The sequence below is a fragment of the Phocoena phocoena genome, chromosome 4 (genome assembly GCF_963924675.1).
Source record: "Phocoena phocoena chromosome 4, mPhoPho1.1, whole genome shotgun sequence".
Classification (NCBI taxonomy): domain Eukaryota; kingdom Metazoa; phylum Chordata; class Mammalia; order Artiodactyla; family Phocoenidae; genus Phocoena; species Phocoena phocoena.
Window position 1 is genome coordinate 100,689,724 of NC_089222.1, and position 16,908 is coordinate 100,706,631.

Below are 16,908 nucleotides of genomic sequence, written 5' to 3' on the forward strand. Positions count from 1 at the left end.
TTCACTACTATGCCAGTTCCCCTCAACAAAGTATACTTTTTGGAAATATAAACACACATTTCAAATCTACTTTTCTGAAATAATTGTTTCTTTAAGAAGACAATGTTCTTAAAACTCAGGCCCAAATTCCCAAGCACTCTCTAGGAAAAAACCATATATTTCTTCATTGATGCATCGTTTCAATTTTAGAAAGATAATAGGCAACTTTAATAACATATTTCCTGGGCCCACTAAAAATATTGGAAAGCTATGGAAAAACAGTTTATGAGTACAAAGGAAAAGGGGATTTTAAAATATCCTCTTTGAGACATTTCTCCAAAGAAGATATACAGATGGCCAATAGGCACAAGAAAAGATGCTCAACATCACTTATTAGAGAAATGCAAATCAAAACTGCAGTGAGGTATCACCTCATGCCAGTCAGAATGACCATCATTAAAAAGTCTACAAATAACAAATGCTGGAGAGGGTGTGGAGAAAAGGGAACCCTCTTACAGTGTTGGTGGGAATGTAAGTTGATGCAGCCACTGTGGAAAACTGTATGGAGGTTCCTCAGAAAACTAAAAATCGAGTTACCATATGATCCACAATCCCATTCCTGGGCATATATCCAGACAAAACTATAATTCAAAAAGATACATGCACCCTTATGTTCATAGCAGCACTATTCACAATAGCCAAGACATGGAACCAACCTAAATGTCCACTGACAGATGAATGGATAAAGAAGATGTGGTACATATATATACAATGGAATACTACTCAGCCACAAAGAAGAACAAAATAATGCCATTTGCAGCAACATGTATGCGATTAGAGATTATTATTCTAAGTCAGAAAAAGAAAGACAAATACCAGATGATATCATTTATATGTGGAATCTAAAAAATGACACAAATGAACCTATCTATGAAACAGAAACAGAATCAGGGACATAGAGAAGAGACTGGTGGTTGCCAAGAGGGAGGGAGCTGGGAGAAGGTTGGATTGGGAGTTTGGGATTAGCAGATGGTATATACAGAATGGATAACAACAAGGTCCTACTGTATAGCACAGGGAACTGTATTCAATATCCTGGGATAAATCATAAAGGAAAAGAATGTATATATATGTATATACATAACATATATAACTGAGTCACTTTGCTGTATAGTAGTAATTAACACAACATTGTAATTCAACTATATTTCAATAAAAAATAAATGTTTAAAAAAAAGATATAGAATCTAGCATTTTAAAAGAACTTCCTTTACTGTAACAATCTGGCATTTTCTACATTTTAAAGATGAACATAATAAAAACAAGATATTTGTCCTAATTGGCCAAAAAAAAAAATCCCTCTTTGTAAATACGCTTTAAAGAGAAAAAAATAATTATAAAAATTATAAGAGCAGTAGACTGTAAATTTCTTCCAAATAGAAATTGAAGGTATAATTAATTTTTTATGAGAATGTTGCTGGTATGTATATATCTTCTAGCTTTGTGGTTATTTAGAAAAAAATATTTCTCTTGAAAATTATACTGTGTTAGTAGCATACTGGTTATTGGTTTCCTCTACTTGAAACCTTACTATTTGAATTACTTACAATGGTGATTGATTGAATCTCATAATATCCTCTATTACTCTTGCCTCTGTAACAGACATGCATCATGTTAGTGTAATTAGTATGTATTTAATTAAAATGTTGCCCTTGCCTGTGTACCAATAGTAGGAATTATTGAAAAATTGAGAAAAAGAAGGTCATTTTTAAAATTGCTTTGGTAGAAACATAATCAAACAAGTGTAAAAATTCCCTCTGTAATATGGAAGGTTGAAATAATGGGAATGGGCCTTTAGCAGTTTACTGTATCTTACACAGATCATTACACAAGGACCATTACATAATAAAGTAGAGTTTGGAAAACCTAATCAGTGACAAAAATTGGAAATGACTGGACTCTCTGAGTCATAAAATTATACTGCATTTGAGGTAAGTGGATTCTCACATCCACCATTCTTGGCTGAAATACTGACCTATAATTGAGAAAGGTTATAAAATTACAAAAAGACAAATACAAAATATGGTAAAAGGTTATTTTCTTCCTTCTCAAATTTTGAAAAGAGGGATCAATTCAGGTAAGGTCAAAAGCTTATTTCTAACCACATCATCTATATAAAAAAGTACCCTAAAGCTGAACTCTAATTTTCTTCTTCAGGTAAGTTTCAGAAAGCAATCTAAAGCAAAACTCACTATTATATAAAAGCTTTTGAAAAGTAAGGAGGAAAAAAACCCCAAAACACTGAGGCAGTATTATGTTTTCTACTAAACCTCAAATGAGAAGTTCTCTCATAGTGGTTCTCTTTTTGGGAAACTGAACTAGCTGAGTAGCATATACCTAAATGATACCATACCTAGAAGGCATTTGGGCTTCAAATTACTTCAAGGTGAATCCTTCCTTCCCTCCCTCCCTTCCTCCCTCCCTCCCTCCCTCCCTTCCTTCCTTCCTCCCTTCCTTTCTTCCTTCCTTCCTTCCTCCCTCCCTTCCTTTCTTTTTCATTCATTCATTCTTTCTTTTTTTTCTAAAACAGCAGCATGTCAGGGAAAAAAACAAAACAAACAAAATCCAAGTCTCCAGTCTTGCATTCAGATCATTAGTTTGAGCTAAGTTGCCTCTCATTTATGTGGTGCTAGTTTTTTTTCTACATATTAGCTCTGTGGGGATTTGATTATTTAATGTTGCCTGCTGCTCATGTTTTGCTTGCATTTTCTTCATTTAAGCACATTACACAGTGTAAGTGTTGTAAGAACTGCAGTGCCCTTGGTGTCCTCTTTGGAGCCAGTGTAGCTCCTAGCATTACAGTGTACTCCTACTATGTAGTAAACAACAATTATTTTGAACTTGGATGAAAATAACATAGAACATTATCCTGCAATACCTTAAAAAGAAAGAAAAAAATGCTAGAAAACAGCAAGGAACTATACACCTTCAATGTGCCTGTGACCTGTTTCTGGTAATAGGCTCAATATATTGATGATTAGAATTTTATTTTAAGCTACTGCCTTAAATATTTTTAAGAAATATAATAAATATAGTACATTTTATAAATTTTTAACATCAAGACAAAAAAAAATACTGCAGAAAAGATTTATAGTTCCAAACAATAGTGAGTCAATCCACATTCTTTTGCTGACAGGAAACAATGAAAACACTTCTCTTGTGACACAGTGGCATACATAATTAAAGATGCTTTGATCTTATTACGTAGAGCTTGCGTGGTATGGAGACTCCTTTGAAAATTAGACTTCTATGGTATAGCTCAGAGGGTAAAAGCACACACTTAGGAGTAAGTAGGGGGCTTCAACTTCAGTTCTATCGTTAACCATCTAGTAACCTTGGGTAAGTTGTTTAAACTTTCTAGAAAGCCTCGTATCTACAAATGGGAGTAAAAAGAGTATCTATCTTAAAGAATTATTTCGAGGATTAAATGAGCCAATATCCTAAAATACTTGGCTCATAATAAATTCAGAAATTGCAAGCTATGATTATTACCATTGATTAATTAAATACCTTCTACGTACCAGGCGCTTTATATATATTATCTTTCACTTTTTCAAAGCCTGCAGTTGAGTATTTTGAACTCCATTATAGTATTTTGAACCCCATTATAGTATTTTGAACCCCATTATAGAATCACACTTTTTCAAATCCTGCAGTTGAGTAATTGGGACCCCATTATAGACAGTATCTCAGAAAGCTGTAACCACTTGCCTAAGATTACATAGCCAGTGAACTGCAGAGCTGAGATTTCAACCCCAATCTTTCTAGCTCTAAAGCAGTGGCTTCTAACTGGGAGTGATTTTTTTTTTTTTTTTTAGCGGTACGTGGGCCTCTCACTGTTGTGGCCTCTCCCGTTGCAGAGCACAGGTTCCGGACGCGCAGGCTCAGCGGCCATGGCTTACGGGCCCAGCCGCTCCGCGGCATGTGGGATCTTCCCAGACCGGGGCACAAACGCGTGTCCGCTGCATCGGCAGGCGACTCTCAACCACTGCGCCACCAGGGAAGCCCCTGGGAGTGATTTTTATACCCCATCTCTGACTGGGCAATGTTTGGGGGCAGTTTCGGTTGTCATGACTGGGAGGGTGCTACTCGCACCTAGTGGGTAGAGGCCGGGATTGATGTGAAAGATGCACAGGACAGCACCCCTGCCCGCACACCGCAACAAAGGATTATTTGGCCCGACAATAGTTCTGAGGCTGTGAAACCCTGCTCTAAAGCTCTCATGATCTTTCCATTACACCTGCTGCTGCAGTAGAATATAATGATGCACAGAGTTAATACTTTGGTGCCATTTGATACTGCAATAAATAAAACTGATCTTGAAAACAACGCACAGAAAAGAATACTATAGTATATCTCTGGCAGCACAACTGCTTTCCTTTGGGGACTTCCTTCCTCACTCCATGTGATTATGGGGAAATTGCTAATCACAGTGCTCCACCCACCTCCGAATGCACATGCTGGTACCTAAACCTTGCTGGGCCGATCATAGTGTCCGTTCCCTGGCATGGTTTTGGTTCAGAGTTGGGTAGAGCCCTAACACAGCCAACCAGTCTTCTCTGGGATTGGTGTATGAATTTTCACAGAGAGAAGGTTTCATTCTGCTGAGGTGGCTAAGCTGGAATGCTGAACCCTGGAGCATAAAGAAGAATAAAGCAAAGAAGAAGACCTTTGCAACAGGAGAACATGAGGTCAATGGACCTAGTGCTTGGGAAGCACTAAAAATCCTGCCGATCCCCGAGATATAGCACTGCTCAACGCCTTCTTAGTATCATGAATGAAAAAAATTATTTTTACTTAAGTGAGTTCACATTGAGTTTCTGTCATTGATAATCAAAAGTACTTTGAATAATAGAGTATGCATGCTTTTTTGGCATATTCTAAAAAATAGCGATGTTGCATTCACACAATGTCGTTTATATTAAAAAGGAAAAGAAGGCCTGAGGTCTACCCTTGAGGAGTGTACATTCTACTTGGGGGCAAGGGCAAGACTTAGAAATGCCAGAACTTCATCTCCTCGCCTACACAGAGGGCTCCTTGGCAGCAGGGGCTGGATTTTCTAGTTCTCCATCCCCATCCACACGCCCAGTGACTGGCATGTGTTCAAACAGTAACTGCTGAAAGGCTAAGCAGATGGCACCTACTGTTATGTTTGGTATGTCTTTTATGGACTAGTCCTGGGTACTCTGTGTTTTCTCATTTCCTTATGTACAGTCCTAATGTACATTACCACTGACCTTTGGGAAAATCATTACATTATTCACAAAAATAGATTATGCAAACTCAGAATTATTCATTGCAATGAAATATGCCACAGTCTGCAGAATGGAGGAACTATTTCATGAAAACTATCTGAAATTTCCTAAACTCATTTAAAATCCTAAAGCATGTTAACATTCCATATTTAACTAAGCCCATAAATTAAACTCACCAAAATGTAATAAAAATATAAAATATTAAAACAGAGGATAGTTGAATTTTTACTGTCTAAAAATGACTTTCCTTATTTAAAATACACCTTGGTTGCATAAAGTCAAACACGAGACTGAACTTTGATCAAACATGTGAAATGCAGGACAAACAGGAAATAATTCATATTTGGAGAGAGCAGCTTGGAAAGTTTTGATTAAGCTATTTCTGCTTCCAAACAGAAATTCTGGTTTCAGGATCTGTCACAGATACGCTGACTTCCAATATGTTAAGCTAAACAGAATTTCAACTCTAGTGCAGCAGCAAAAAATATTCACAAGATACAGAAAAGATTTTAGCTCTTAGGACTTTCCTCTCCTCTTGTATTGATCTGAGGACCTAGAGGGTTTGGCTTTTTATTTATTTTCCCCAGAACTTTTTGTTCTCCTCTTTTCAGATTCCTGCTTGCATATTCTTTGGTAGCCACTCAAAGACCATGAAAATAACCAGCTTAGTCCTTACCTGGTCCTTGAAGAACAACCAAGCTCTGGGCGGAGGAAGCATTCAGCCTTGTGCTGTGGGCAATGGCAACCCTGAATGAATGAGGATGGGCTTAATGTCCAGGGGTCTATTCCTGGCTGCAGCAACTTCTTCTGATTCCAGATATAGTCTTTGTGGCCAAATGAGGTTTAATAGACAGAATGGCTCTGTAAATGGTCATCTTGGACACAGATCATCAACACACATGGCCAGAATGGCTGGGTAAACTGTTGGGCACGATCCATGAAGGGAGGAGTTGACAACAGGGTTTGGACTACTCTAGGCAACAGTTAAGAACAATTTACATGGGGGTCTGTGTTGGAAACTACACATTTGGGCTTTTTCTCTCAGAGGCTGCTCTCCTAGAAAATCTGTCTTGCAGTCTGGTATCTTCACTTGTACATGCTCTGCTCTGTGGAAGTCCTATCGGATTTCTTGTATCTCCACAGAGATTCCTAAACTTGAGAAAAGAACAATCTGAATCATTCCTTTGCTGAGACAAGTATGATAAAACTATTTCTCCAGAGATTATAAAACCATAGCATGTTACTGTTAAAAGGGATATTAAAAATCATTTAACCTAGTCCTTTCATTGTATTTATTGGTCATGAAACTGAGGCACTTTCATTGTTGAATTATAGTCTACATAACCATGGCCGTGGTTACCAAATTGGTGGTACAATGTACCCCAGGCAGCAAGATGATAATCCAGGAGGCAGGAAAAATAATAGAACTTCTCTTTATGTTTATTTGTCTCATCCTATTGTAAGAAAGACTATTTATGCATGTCTAATAAGAATGACTATGACTTTTATGGCCATAATGAAATGACTGTTACAAATGTATTTGGCAATATATATAATATATTTAAAATCAAACCCCTAGCATTTCTTATCCTCCTTTCTTGCTTTTTTCCCCCAAAGCAGTGATTATCAGGTATATATTTTACTGATTTACTTAGTTTAAAGTCTGTTTCCCTCTTGCTAGAATATAAACTCAATGAGGGCAAGAAATCACTGGCCCATAGACTGTGAACTAAACCACCATGAAAGAGGCAGTTATCCCCTCTTCTCTTCTCCTTGCCCATAACGTCTTCTAAAAGGTTATTAGAATTGTCTTCTAATATCACTGTCAAAGCACTTACTATGGGATAGACCTAGTAAGGGATAGACCTTCTCTGTCACTGAACAAACCCTTAAGATACTTGGACAACTTGAGGCGGGGGTAAAGTAATGAGTGTGAGGTGTGGAGGGGAGGCTCAAGCAATTGAATGGAAAACAGAGAAGAGATGTGACAGGAGTTGACTGTGTTTAGGGATTTTTCTATAGTCACATAGCCTTTGTTTCCCCTCATGAACATTCAGAATCCCAGTAGAGCTGACTTCCCAAGACTTCCCTTGGCTCTAGGGAAATCATGTCACTTCTCTAAGCCTCAGTTTCATAACCAAGTTCAACTCGGGTTGGACTAGATAATCTTTATGGTCCCTTCCAGATGTAACACTTGTTTTCTGTTGTATCTCCGCTTCCTGAAACAGAGAAGGCACCCAATGAATATTTTTTAATGAAAGATGAATACGTTAGTACGGTAGTACTTGTATACAATGTGAAAATAAGTATACATGTGTCAGTTGTGAATGCTCAAGAACTTTTTACTGGCAAGGATGTATTATTAGTAAAGTTTGGAGTCCTCTGAGTTAGGCAATTTTTTATTTTACATCTGTCAGGAAACAGGTTAAGACAAGGATTAATGGAGTACCAGTTAAGGAGGGTACTTGACCTGAGGGCTCTTCTGTGCAGTGAAGACTTTAACTCATCTGGAGGAGGACTTTTTATTCTAGAGATCTGCTTGAATGGCCTATTTTAGTCACGTCAAAGTAGGACAGTCAGGCAAGCATTATCTTGGGTTAAGAGTGGAGCAGGAATTATGGTGACTGAATCCAGGGCTTCTATTACCTTGGATAATTGGTGAAAGAAAGATGAGTTCTTTCTGGGAGAGAAGGGACGAATTTCTGCTTCTGGGATTCAATTTTAAGAAGAGCTGGAGAGGTGGTCACAAGTTGCCCCAAACAAGGCCCAGAGACAGGAAAGAGCAATGAGCTCCTTCAAATAATATTCCCTGAAAGACAGTAAACTCTAGGCAAATGACCTGGATCCAAAAAGTCTAAGTGTTGGGAGTGGAGGAAAGGCTGCTGATTATGGCATACTCTGTACTTAAGGGCAAATGTTCTGCAGGACCGAGCCACCTGGCTTTGTGTTTTGATGATGTGCTTTAAAGAGCAAGATTGAGCAGTGTTTTACGACCTTGAACCTGCTGCCATGTAGGTTTCTGGACCTGGTATTCTCTGCGGAGTCAGTAGGCACCCACAGGACTGAGCAGGACTCAGCTTCTAAAGTAACACTCCAAGGCAGGGAGAAACAATAGCCATGGTGAGCTAACCAAAACCTAGTCTTCTCTGTGTCTGGCATTCAAAAGGGATAGACCTTCTCTGTCACTGAACAAACCCTTAAGATACTTGGACAACTTGAGGCGGGGGTAAAGTAATGAGTGTGAGGTGTGGAGGGGAGGCTCAAGTAATTGAATGGAAAACAGAGAAGAGATGTGACAGGAGTTGACTGTGTTTAGGGATTTTTCTATAGTCATATAGCCTTTGTTTCCCCTCATGAACATTCAGAATCCCAGTAGAGCTGACTTCCCATTGCCATTGTCTCAGAAACCATTCGATACTTGGAGGAAGCAAACGAGTAGACAAAGTCTCAATTCTGGGATGAGGGAGTGGGATATTAAAATATATTTGCAGCTCTGACAGCACGTTTACTTGCATTGTCAGGATCCTAGCATATTTTGACTACCGTCTCTACTACCTTGGACAGTCCATAGAGGTCAAATGTGTGTTAACCATCCTGTTCTATAGTATTATTAGCCACCAAGGTAGTTTTTACAGATAAAACGGAAACAAAACAGATTGCTAAGAGGGTCATGTATCTCAAAAGAACCATACTACATGACACATATTGATAATACATTGCCTGAAAGCATTCAATCTTTTTCTACTAAGGGATATCTAGTCTAAATTAGTTTGCTCTTTATAGTGGTACATTAAATTGCTCTAAGGAAGAAATGAAAAGTAAACATTATTCACTGGTTTTTGTTTTAGGCCAAGGCTCTTGCATAAGCACAGTCACACTACCTTAGAGTGATATATGTGCAAGTATCAGATGTAAGACACAGATCAGGTACTTACGTGACAAAGTCCATCAGCTGGCCCTCATGACACCAAATACAGCTCAGAGTGAAAGGCTGCTCAAGTTCGGCCACAGACCCTGACAACTCTCAGGAAGATAAGGGCTAATTTGAGTGAGGGCAAAAGGCATATCTCCCCATCAATGCTAATATGTCTGCATTCATAAAATGGCAGTTTAACTATGGGTGGCACTTACGTCTTGGTTAGACATTTCCCAGTAAGGTCTCTCTCCATAGGACATGACCTCCCACATGACAATGCCATAGCTCCATGCATCACTTGCCGAGGAGAATTTTCTGTAGGCAATGGCTTCTGGGGCTGTCCACCTTATGGGTATTTTCCCACCCTGGAAAACAAATTGGAGACTTTTTCAGTTGGGTCACAAGTGTATTAAAGATTGAAGTGGCATTGCAATTAAATATATTCCATTAGAAAGACCTAAACACTGCATTGGCGTTTTAAATAAAAATAAAAAGAAACCAGAATAATGTTAAAATGTCAGAAGTATATTTCCTATAATAGTTATTCAGTGAAAACAGCTTTAATGGGACATAAGTCACACTTCAGAAATATTTTATTTCACTCATTCGAGAAATTTATTTTCACTTTAGAATCACACAATTAAATCCACTATCATGCCGTTTGAAGAATGTGCCAGATTATAGGACATTAAAGCTAAATATCATTCAACACTCATTAAACATTGTACTGCATGTATAAATAATAATGATAATAAGTTCTAGCTTAATTGAAGTCAAATGGTTAAATACAGAATTGAGACTTTTCTCTAAACAATTTAACGTTTATCAGAACTATATTTCCTTTCCCTTTCGCTCTTTTTCATCTGCTACGATTACGTTTCTTTGAAATTTAAAAATTCTTGAACATTATACAAAAGCCCCTGAAAAAGATATCTTCCTTAGAACTCTTTAGTCTATATTTTTGTTCTATGGTCAAGTTAACATTTGAACATATTAAAGAGACTAAATTGCGTGAATTTAGTCTATACTGTTCAGGTACTAAAGTCAGCTATTGCGTTATACTTATTTTTTACCAACACATTACACTTTATCTCTCAAAACACTCTATAAGTCCCTTCTTACTCTAATGACAAGAATAAAACTATTTACGCATTTGATTTACAATTTTTGAAATCTGCAGCTCCGAACAGCAAGTTGAGCGAAGGAGAGCAACCCTGGCACCACTAGATGGCGGAAGAGTACAACGAGCGGCTTCCAGACGGCGGTCTCCTACCCCGCGGAGAGGGCTTCTGTTCCCAGCAAATGATTTTCGACAGTCAGAAAACCCACCACGATGGCATTGTTTCATCATTATCATCACTTTCAGGACCACAATCATCTGATCACCCGCTGTGCTCAAAGTCTGGTGTTAGGGTGAATGGGGTGGAGGGAAATAAAGGGTGCATTCTCTGGCCCTTGAGGAATTTAGGGCGAACATCTTTAAAGAGGAAGCCGTTAATCGAGTAACCGAAACACTACTTATTTAGTAATCTAAACGCCACTTACTTGAAGGGAAAAGAGATTCACCCGCAATAGGAATAATTCGGTTTCACAAGGCAAATGAGAACATTAACAGAACCTCACTTTAAAGACTTGTGGCAAGGAATTCTTAAAAGGAACCTTGGGGGAAAATACCTTGAATTCAGTCCCCTCCTTTTACAGGTGAGCTGACTGAGCCCAAGGTTTAGAGATTTAGAGACTCTTCCCCACACTGTTAAGCACATAGTGTCAGCTAATGTTATCATAGTAGTATTGTGGAACATTGATATAAAGATGCAAATATTTCAGCATGGGGGGAAAACTAACTTTCATGTTTTAACACAGAGTATCTATAACCGTATATCACAGTAGTATAACAGAAGGGAGCCTGAAACCTGGGGTTTTCACCTTTTGGGGCAGCACCAAATTAAGAGCAGGAAGTTAAATTTGCAAAGTTGGTGATGGAAGTTTAAGAGGGTGGTGAGTCCGGGAAGGGGAGGATTCATTCTTAAACCCGAAGTAGAGTTGCCAGATAAAATATAGGACCCACAGTTAAATTTGAATTTCAGATAAATAACAAATATATTTTTTTGTGTATTAGTATGTCCCATACAGGAATTATTTTTTGGTATAAGTACATCCCAAATATTGCACGAGACATATTCATACTAAAAAGATATTCATTGTTTACCTGCAATTCAAATTTAACTGGGCATCCTATATATATATATATTTTTTTTTTTTGTGGTATGCGGGCCTCTTACTGCTGTGGCCTCTCCCGTTGCAGAGCACAGGCTCCGGACGCGCAGGATCACAGGCCCAGCCGCTCCGCGGCATGTGGGATCCTCCCGGATCGGGGCACGAACCTGTGTCCCCTACATCGGCAGACGGACTCTCAACCACTGTGCCACCAGGGAAGCCCCAGGCATCCTATATTTTTATTTACTACATTTGGCAACCCTTAACCCAGGGCATTAAAAAAATTCAGAAATGGGAACATGGTAAATGATCCAACAGAACACAGTGTTCTGAAAAAACTAGGTGGTCTATGCCGCAGGAGGGACAAGGCTATTCCGACTTGTGTTCGTGCACTCACAGTGCCGCAGCCTTTGTTTTAGTGTGTGTTGTGGCTGAAGCTCCTCGGGCTTGTGGCCCTGCTTTCTGAAGCCACTTAAGTCAGGCTCAGGCTTCTTTCAAATATGGAAGCCACATTTCCAGAGAATAAATACCAAATCTGTAAATGTGACCTCAGAGCAGATGCAAGAGCAGCAGTCTCATCGAGCATTTCTGAATCTGGATATTTCTTGGTCTCTTCTGGCAAACTGTACGTGGAAGTGTGACTTGTTAGTCTGCTGGGCTGTTCCTTTGCTAAATAAATCTGTGTGAGCTCTATTGAGACAGGCTAAAGAACGGAGTTAAGGGTTATTTTATGTGCATTCACTTATAAATGACATCTCATATAAATGAGTCACATATAAATTTATATTTCCTATAGCTAGGTATCACATATAAATGATAACTTTATCACTTTCCTTCCTAAGATTTTACTTTTTTCCTCAAGGGGAAGATATTACAGAATGTTTGATTAATAAGCATTGCTACATGTTATGGACTGAATTGTGTTCCCCCCAGAATTCATATGTTGAAGCACTAACCTTCCATGTGACTGCAATCTGGAGCTAGGGCCTTTGAAGAGGTAAAATTAAATGAGGTCACGAGGGTGGGCCCTAATCCAATATGACTGGTGTCTTTCTTAGAATGTGAAGAGACACCAGAGGTGTACAGCACAGGGAAAAGGCCGTGTGAGGACACAGCAAGAAGGTGACCACCTGCAAGCCAAACAGAGAAGTCTCAGGAGAAGCCCAAACTGCCGATACCCTGAATTTGGATGTCCAGACTCCATAACTGTGAAAAATAAATTCTTATTATCTGAGCCACACAGTCTATGGTATTTTGTTATGACATCCCTAACAGACTAATACACTACCCCCATTAAAAAAATCAAAATTTTTTCCCCTAAGATGAGCAACAATGCAAAAAGGACAGTACATCTTTATTTCAGGTTTTTCCCCCAAGTGTCATATTGTAATGGAAAGTGAGAGTTAGAATAAATCTTAAAATATTAAGTATGAAAAACTGGCACGGAAGTTTTAACGTAGGAGATACTAGTCTCATTAACAAAAACGCATGGTAACATGAACCTGACAGTATGCACAAAGTGCAATAATTCTGAGCATATATGGGATGGAGATAAGAAAGCATTCAAATCTTTTTTCTAATGGGAGGATCTATACTAGATATAGTTTATATCTAAGTGCAAGATGAGACAGAAAGGAAGATGTACTTAAGATTACTGTATGGTCTGTACTGTCTTTCCTACTTTAGAGGAAACTCCTACTTTAGTTTTTTTTTTTAAAATTTTTTTTTTAATTGAATGGACCAACAAACTCCTGTGGCTATATCTCATCTACTTATTTTTGCCCATGATCTTGAATCATAGACAGAGGTAATGCACTAAGGTACTTTTTTTTTTCTCAAAGCGTTAACCACCAGATGTTTGTTTCAGGTTTCAGGAATGAACAAATAGTACTTTAAATTTGAAATCACAATCATTGGAACATTACATGTTGCTTTGCCATATGTTTGTGAGGAAAAAGAAGTTACCAAAGATACTAATCAAAATGGCTGAATGTAACTCAAAAGTCTTCTCAGTTACTAATACCCCCCTTATGCAGCAAGCTTAATCACTTAGAGAACAAAGGAGAAACAGGAAGTAAGCAAACTGGATATCACTACTGAGAAGTTTGTTAGCAAACCTTTTTTCTGTTTTTCAAGTCATATCCAGAGCTTGATTTCTAATAACTAGGTAGGGAGATTGTAGCAGAAAAAGTGCTAAAGGGGAAACCAGGAGCCCTGTGTGCCTGTAAACCCTATACCCCTCATGGAGTTGTATTATAACTCACATCTGAGTTTTAGAACTTAATCCTCTAATCTTCAGCAGAGGGAACAATCAATTGAAATATAGTAAGGTTACAGAGGCTTAATACTAAAACCAAATGGAAAAATTCCATTGAGAAAGAAGAACACAATAAAAATCTCATTTCTCATTCAATGGATTTGATGGTTATCTTAAAGGCAAATGTTTTGAATAGACACCAATTTGCCAGCAGACTTCCTTTTATTTTCTCCATCTATTGCTATAGTACCCAAACTCCAATGAGTATAAAAATTATAGTACAGAAAACATATATACGATGCTTAAAGATTAGTTTAAGGAATTTCTAATGGCAATTTTGACTAAATAATGTTTTTCCTTATGAGCTTTAAATTCTAAGTGAGATGCAGCTCTACCATAATCCATTGAGTGACCATGGGCAAGTCTTAACTCTTAGTCTTTTATTTCAGATATGCAGAATGAGGGGACTTGATTCAATGATCATAAAATAGTAAACTGTAATGAGTTTTAATATTTGCCTACAGTGTCTCAGCTCAGGTTATATTGTAAGGAGATAGGCCATATGAGTTGGTACCTAACTGTGTGAACAGATAGCCTGATGACAGATAGCAAAGGAGACAAGGACACTCTTATATTTCCCAGGTCAATGGTCACAGTGATCATCTTGAGTGGTAAGGAAGAGTTAAAATAACCACTTTTGTTTAAGAAAGCAACAGCATGAATAATACCTTTTAGGAAGGTATGGGATGGAACCAATATATTGCCTTTTTCCCTTTTTTTTTTTTTTTTTAACTCTTAACAGGTTAAAATACTGTTAATGAGTAACGATTGGTTATTTGGAAAACTCATTATGAGGAAACTTAGTGAAAGGGGCATTAATGTGTTTCCTGAAAGATCACTTTACATTATACTTTCTTGTCAGTGGGATTCTCTGTGGCAGAGTGGCCTGGGAGCGCTAGTGGGGGAATCAGCATTTTGGGGTATTCTGCCTCAATTTGTTACAGTGTCCTGGGAAGTCATAGTAAATCACAGAAAGATCTCACAACAGAGTAGTTATACAAACAACTCTCATTAAGGGGATATTCTTCTTTCTCTTGAGAATTACTAATCTTGAGAAATAAACCCGTCTCTGAGCATCTCTTTGTTGTTTGTATTCCCCAATCAACAAATTAAAATATTATAATGCACAAATATTATCTGGTGCAAATCTTTTAAAATGACATCCCCACCTCCTCTCAGAGGGGCATGTACTCTCCTCCACTGAAATTTGCTGATGTAGGGCAACTTTGGTACTTTGTGAAGTTTTATGCTCTTCTGAAATATGGGGATAATATCTGTCCTTCCTTGAAGAAATACTGAGGACCATGATGCAATGAATTCTTTTGTAAAGAAGAAAGCGTCTCATATTTTGGCTTCTAGGTATAATGTATTAAGGGAATTAAATGAGATAGTACAAACGAAGCATCTCTTAGCTGTCAAAACATGGTAGGCACTCAGCAAATATTATTTGTCTCCTTAATTCATATATTTAAATTTGTCTTATTTTTGGACCTGCTTGGCTTCCAGCCCAGACCAGCGTCCCCAGTTCACTCATCTCGAGTCACTGAGCCACCCCCTACAGTGTCCAGGCTCAGGGGTGATCTTCTCAAACCAGAGGCACCAATTCTGCTGAGGGACAGGCTCTGACTCGGTTCCTATAATTTAGACCTTGTCTTGTGCAGTTTGAGGAAATCTGTGTATCTTGGTCCAGTGAGTTGGGTCCCATGTCTACGTTCCTGCTATTGCCCCACCAGTGACCTTCCAAGACTGAAGACATACCTCATTCTTCTTATTCTTTCATAGGTAGAATTCTGTCATCAAAGAACGTTATCCATGGCTGAACATTATCTACGGCACCCAGATTTCTGCCTACAGATGGACCTGCCTGATAATGATTCTCTCTGGATTTCTTTCCTTTTCCTGGGTGTTTCTCTTCTCTTTGTAGGTACAGAAAGGTACAAACCTTTTCCCTCAAAAATGCACATGTAGATACACACAATACTTTGCATCAGTATCATGGGATTCATAGGTGTTAGACTGAGATACTTTTGCTATAAGCAAAAGACTCTTTTTGGCACAGTATTTTTAAAATGTTAAGTCATTGGTTAAAAATAACGAATTTTTATAGGATAACCAGTACTGTAGAAATCTATGGTAACTAGCATTGTTTTAGGCCACAAACATATGAAATACACCCTTTTAACATTTGTACGTAAAACAAAGACTTCTGAACAGTTGTTTCTTGTTCCTGTGTGGGTATTCACTGAGGTCTCAGGGTCTTGGATTTTATGAATCCAGAACTCACAAACTGTTTGACCTTAGCTGAAATAGGCCTGCAGTTAGGTATTTCATGGCTAAGTCTTTTTTCAAGTGAATCTAAATGCCTTTAGACAGGCCATGGGCTCTCCAGAGCACCACCACGCCACTCTACTATGTCACCAAGTCTTTCATCAGACACACTTGACCTATTTCCAGTGTCCTCCTGGCTCCTGCAGGCATTGCGGTTCCCCCGGCCCTACTCTAACTTTAACCCAATCTCCCTGTTCTGATTATGAAACAGTTATCTACTTCTGAAATTTACTTACACCGTGTTTTTCATAAGGACTAGGGCAGGTGAGAAATGACTTCAAACAAACATGAGTAGCTAACTCCTCGTCAGCTTCGTTTTCCACTCTCTAAAAAAAAATTCTTAACTATGGAAAGACTTTCTCATTTTTCTTGCCTCACACCATCTACCTAAAACTGCAGTCCATTTTATTCGCTGTCTAAATGTATAAACAGCCCAGTGAATGCTAATTTTTTTGTTCCTTTAATGCAGTGGTGCTTATCGTGCTGTTCAAAGCCTCAAGAATTAGAATCCTTTACCTGCTCTCTCTTAAATTGCTCCCTAAAATAATTCACTGCCCTCTATTTCTCAGTACCCTCTTTCGATGAGACTATAGATGCTACATCATTAAGTGAATAACACTATTCTGGGGGATATCGGTTAAATTAGATTTTCTTCTCCATTTTATAAGGTAGATGAAGTAGGACACAATGTTACTATTGTACGAGAATTAATCATATACATTATTATGAGAATTGCCATTGTATCTGAGTGTAGATAACCACTGACAGGAAAGGCAATTAAAAAAAACCAATGTTATCATTCATTATGATTTTACAAATATACTGTATGGTAGGGT

At 38.2% G+C, this 16,908-nt stretch overlaps 1 protein-coding gene across 1 annotated transcript in view; it reads right to left on the reverse strand.

Annotated features, from left to right (window-relative positions):
- Positions 1-16,908, reverse strand: part of EPHA6 (EPH receptor A6) — an 862,400-nt gene that overhangs the window by 22,183 nt on the left and 823,309 nt on the right. Inside the window, exon 15 of the mRNA XM_065876020.1 lies at positions 9,426-9,575. Coding sequence (XP_065732092.1) covers positions 9,426-9,575 — 150 coding nt within the window. The remainder of the gene's footprint in view (positions 1-9,425; positions 9,576-16,908) is intronic.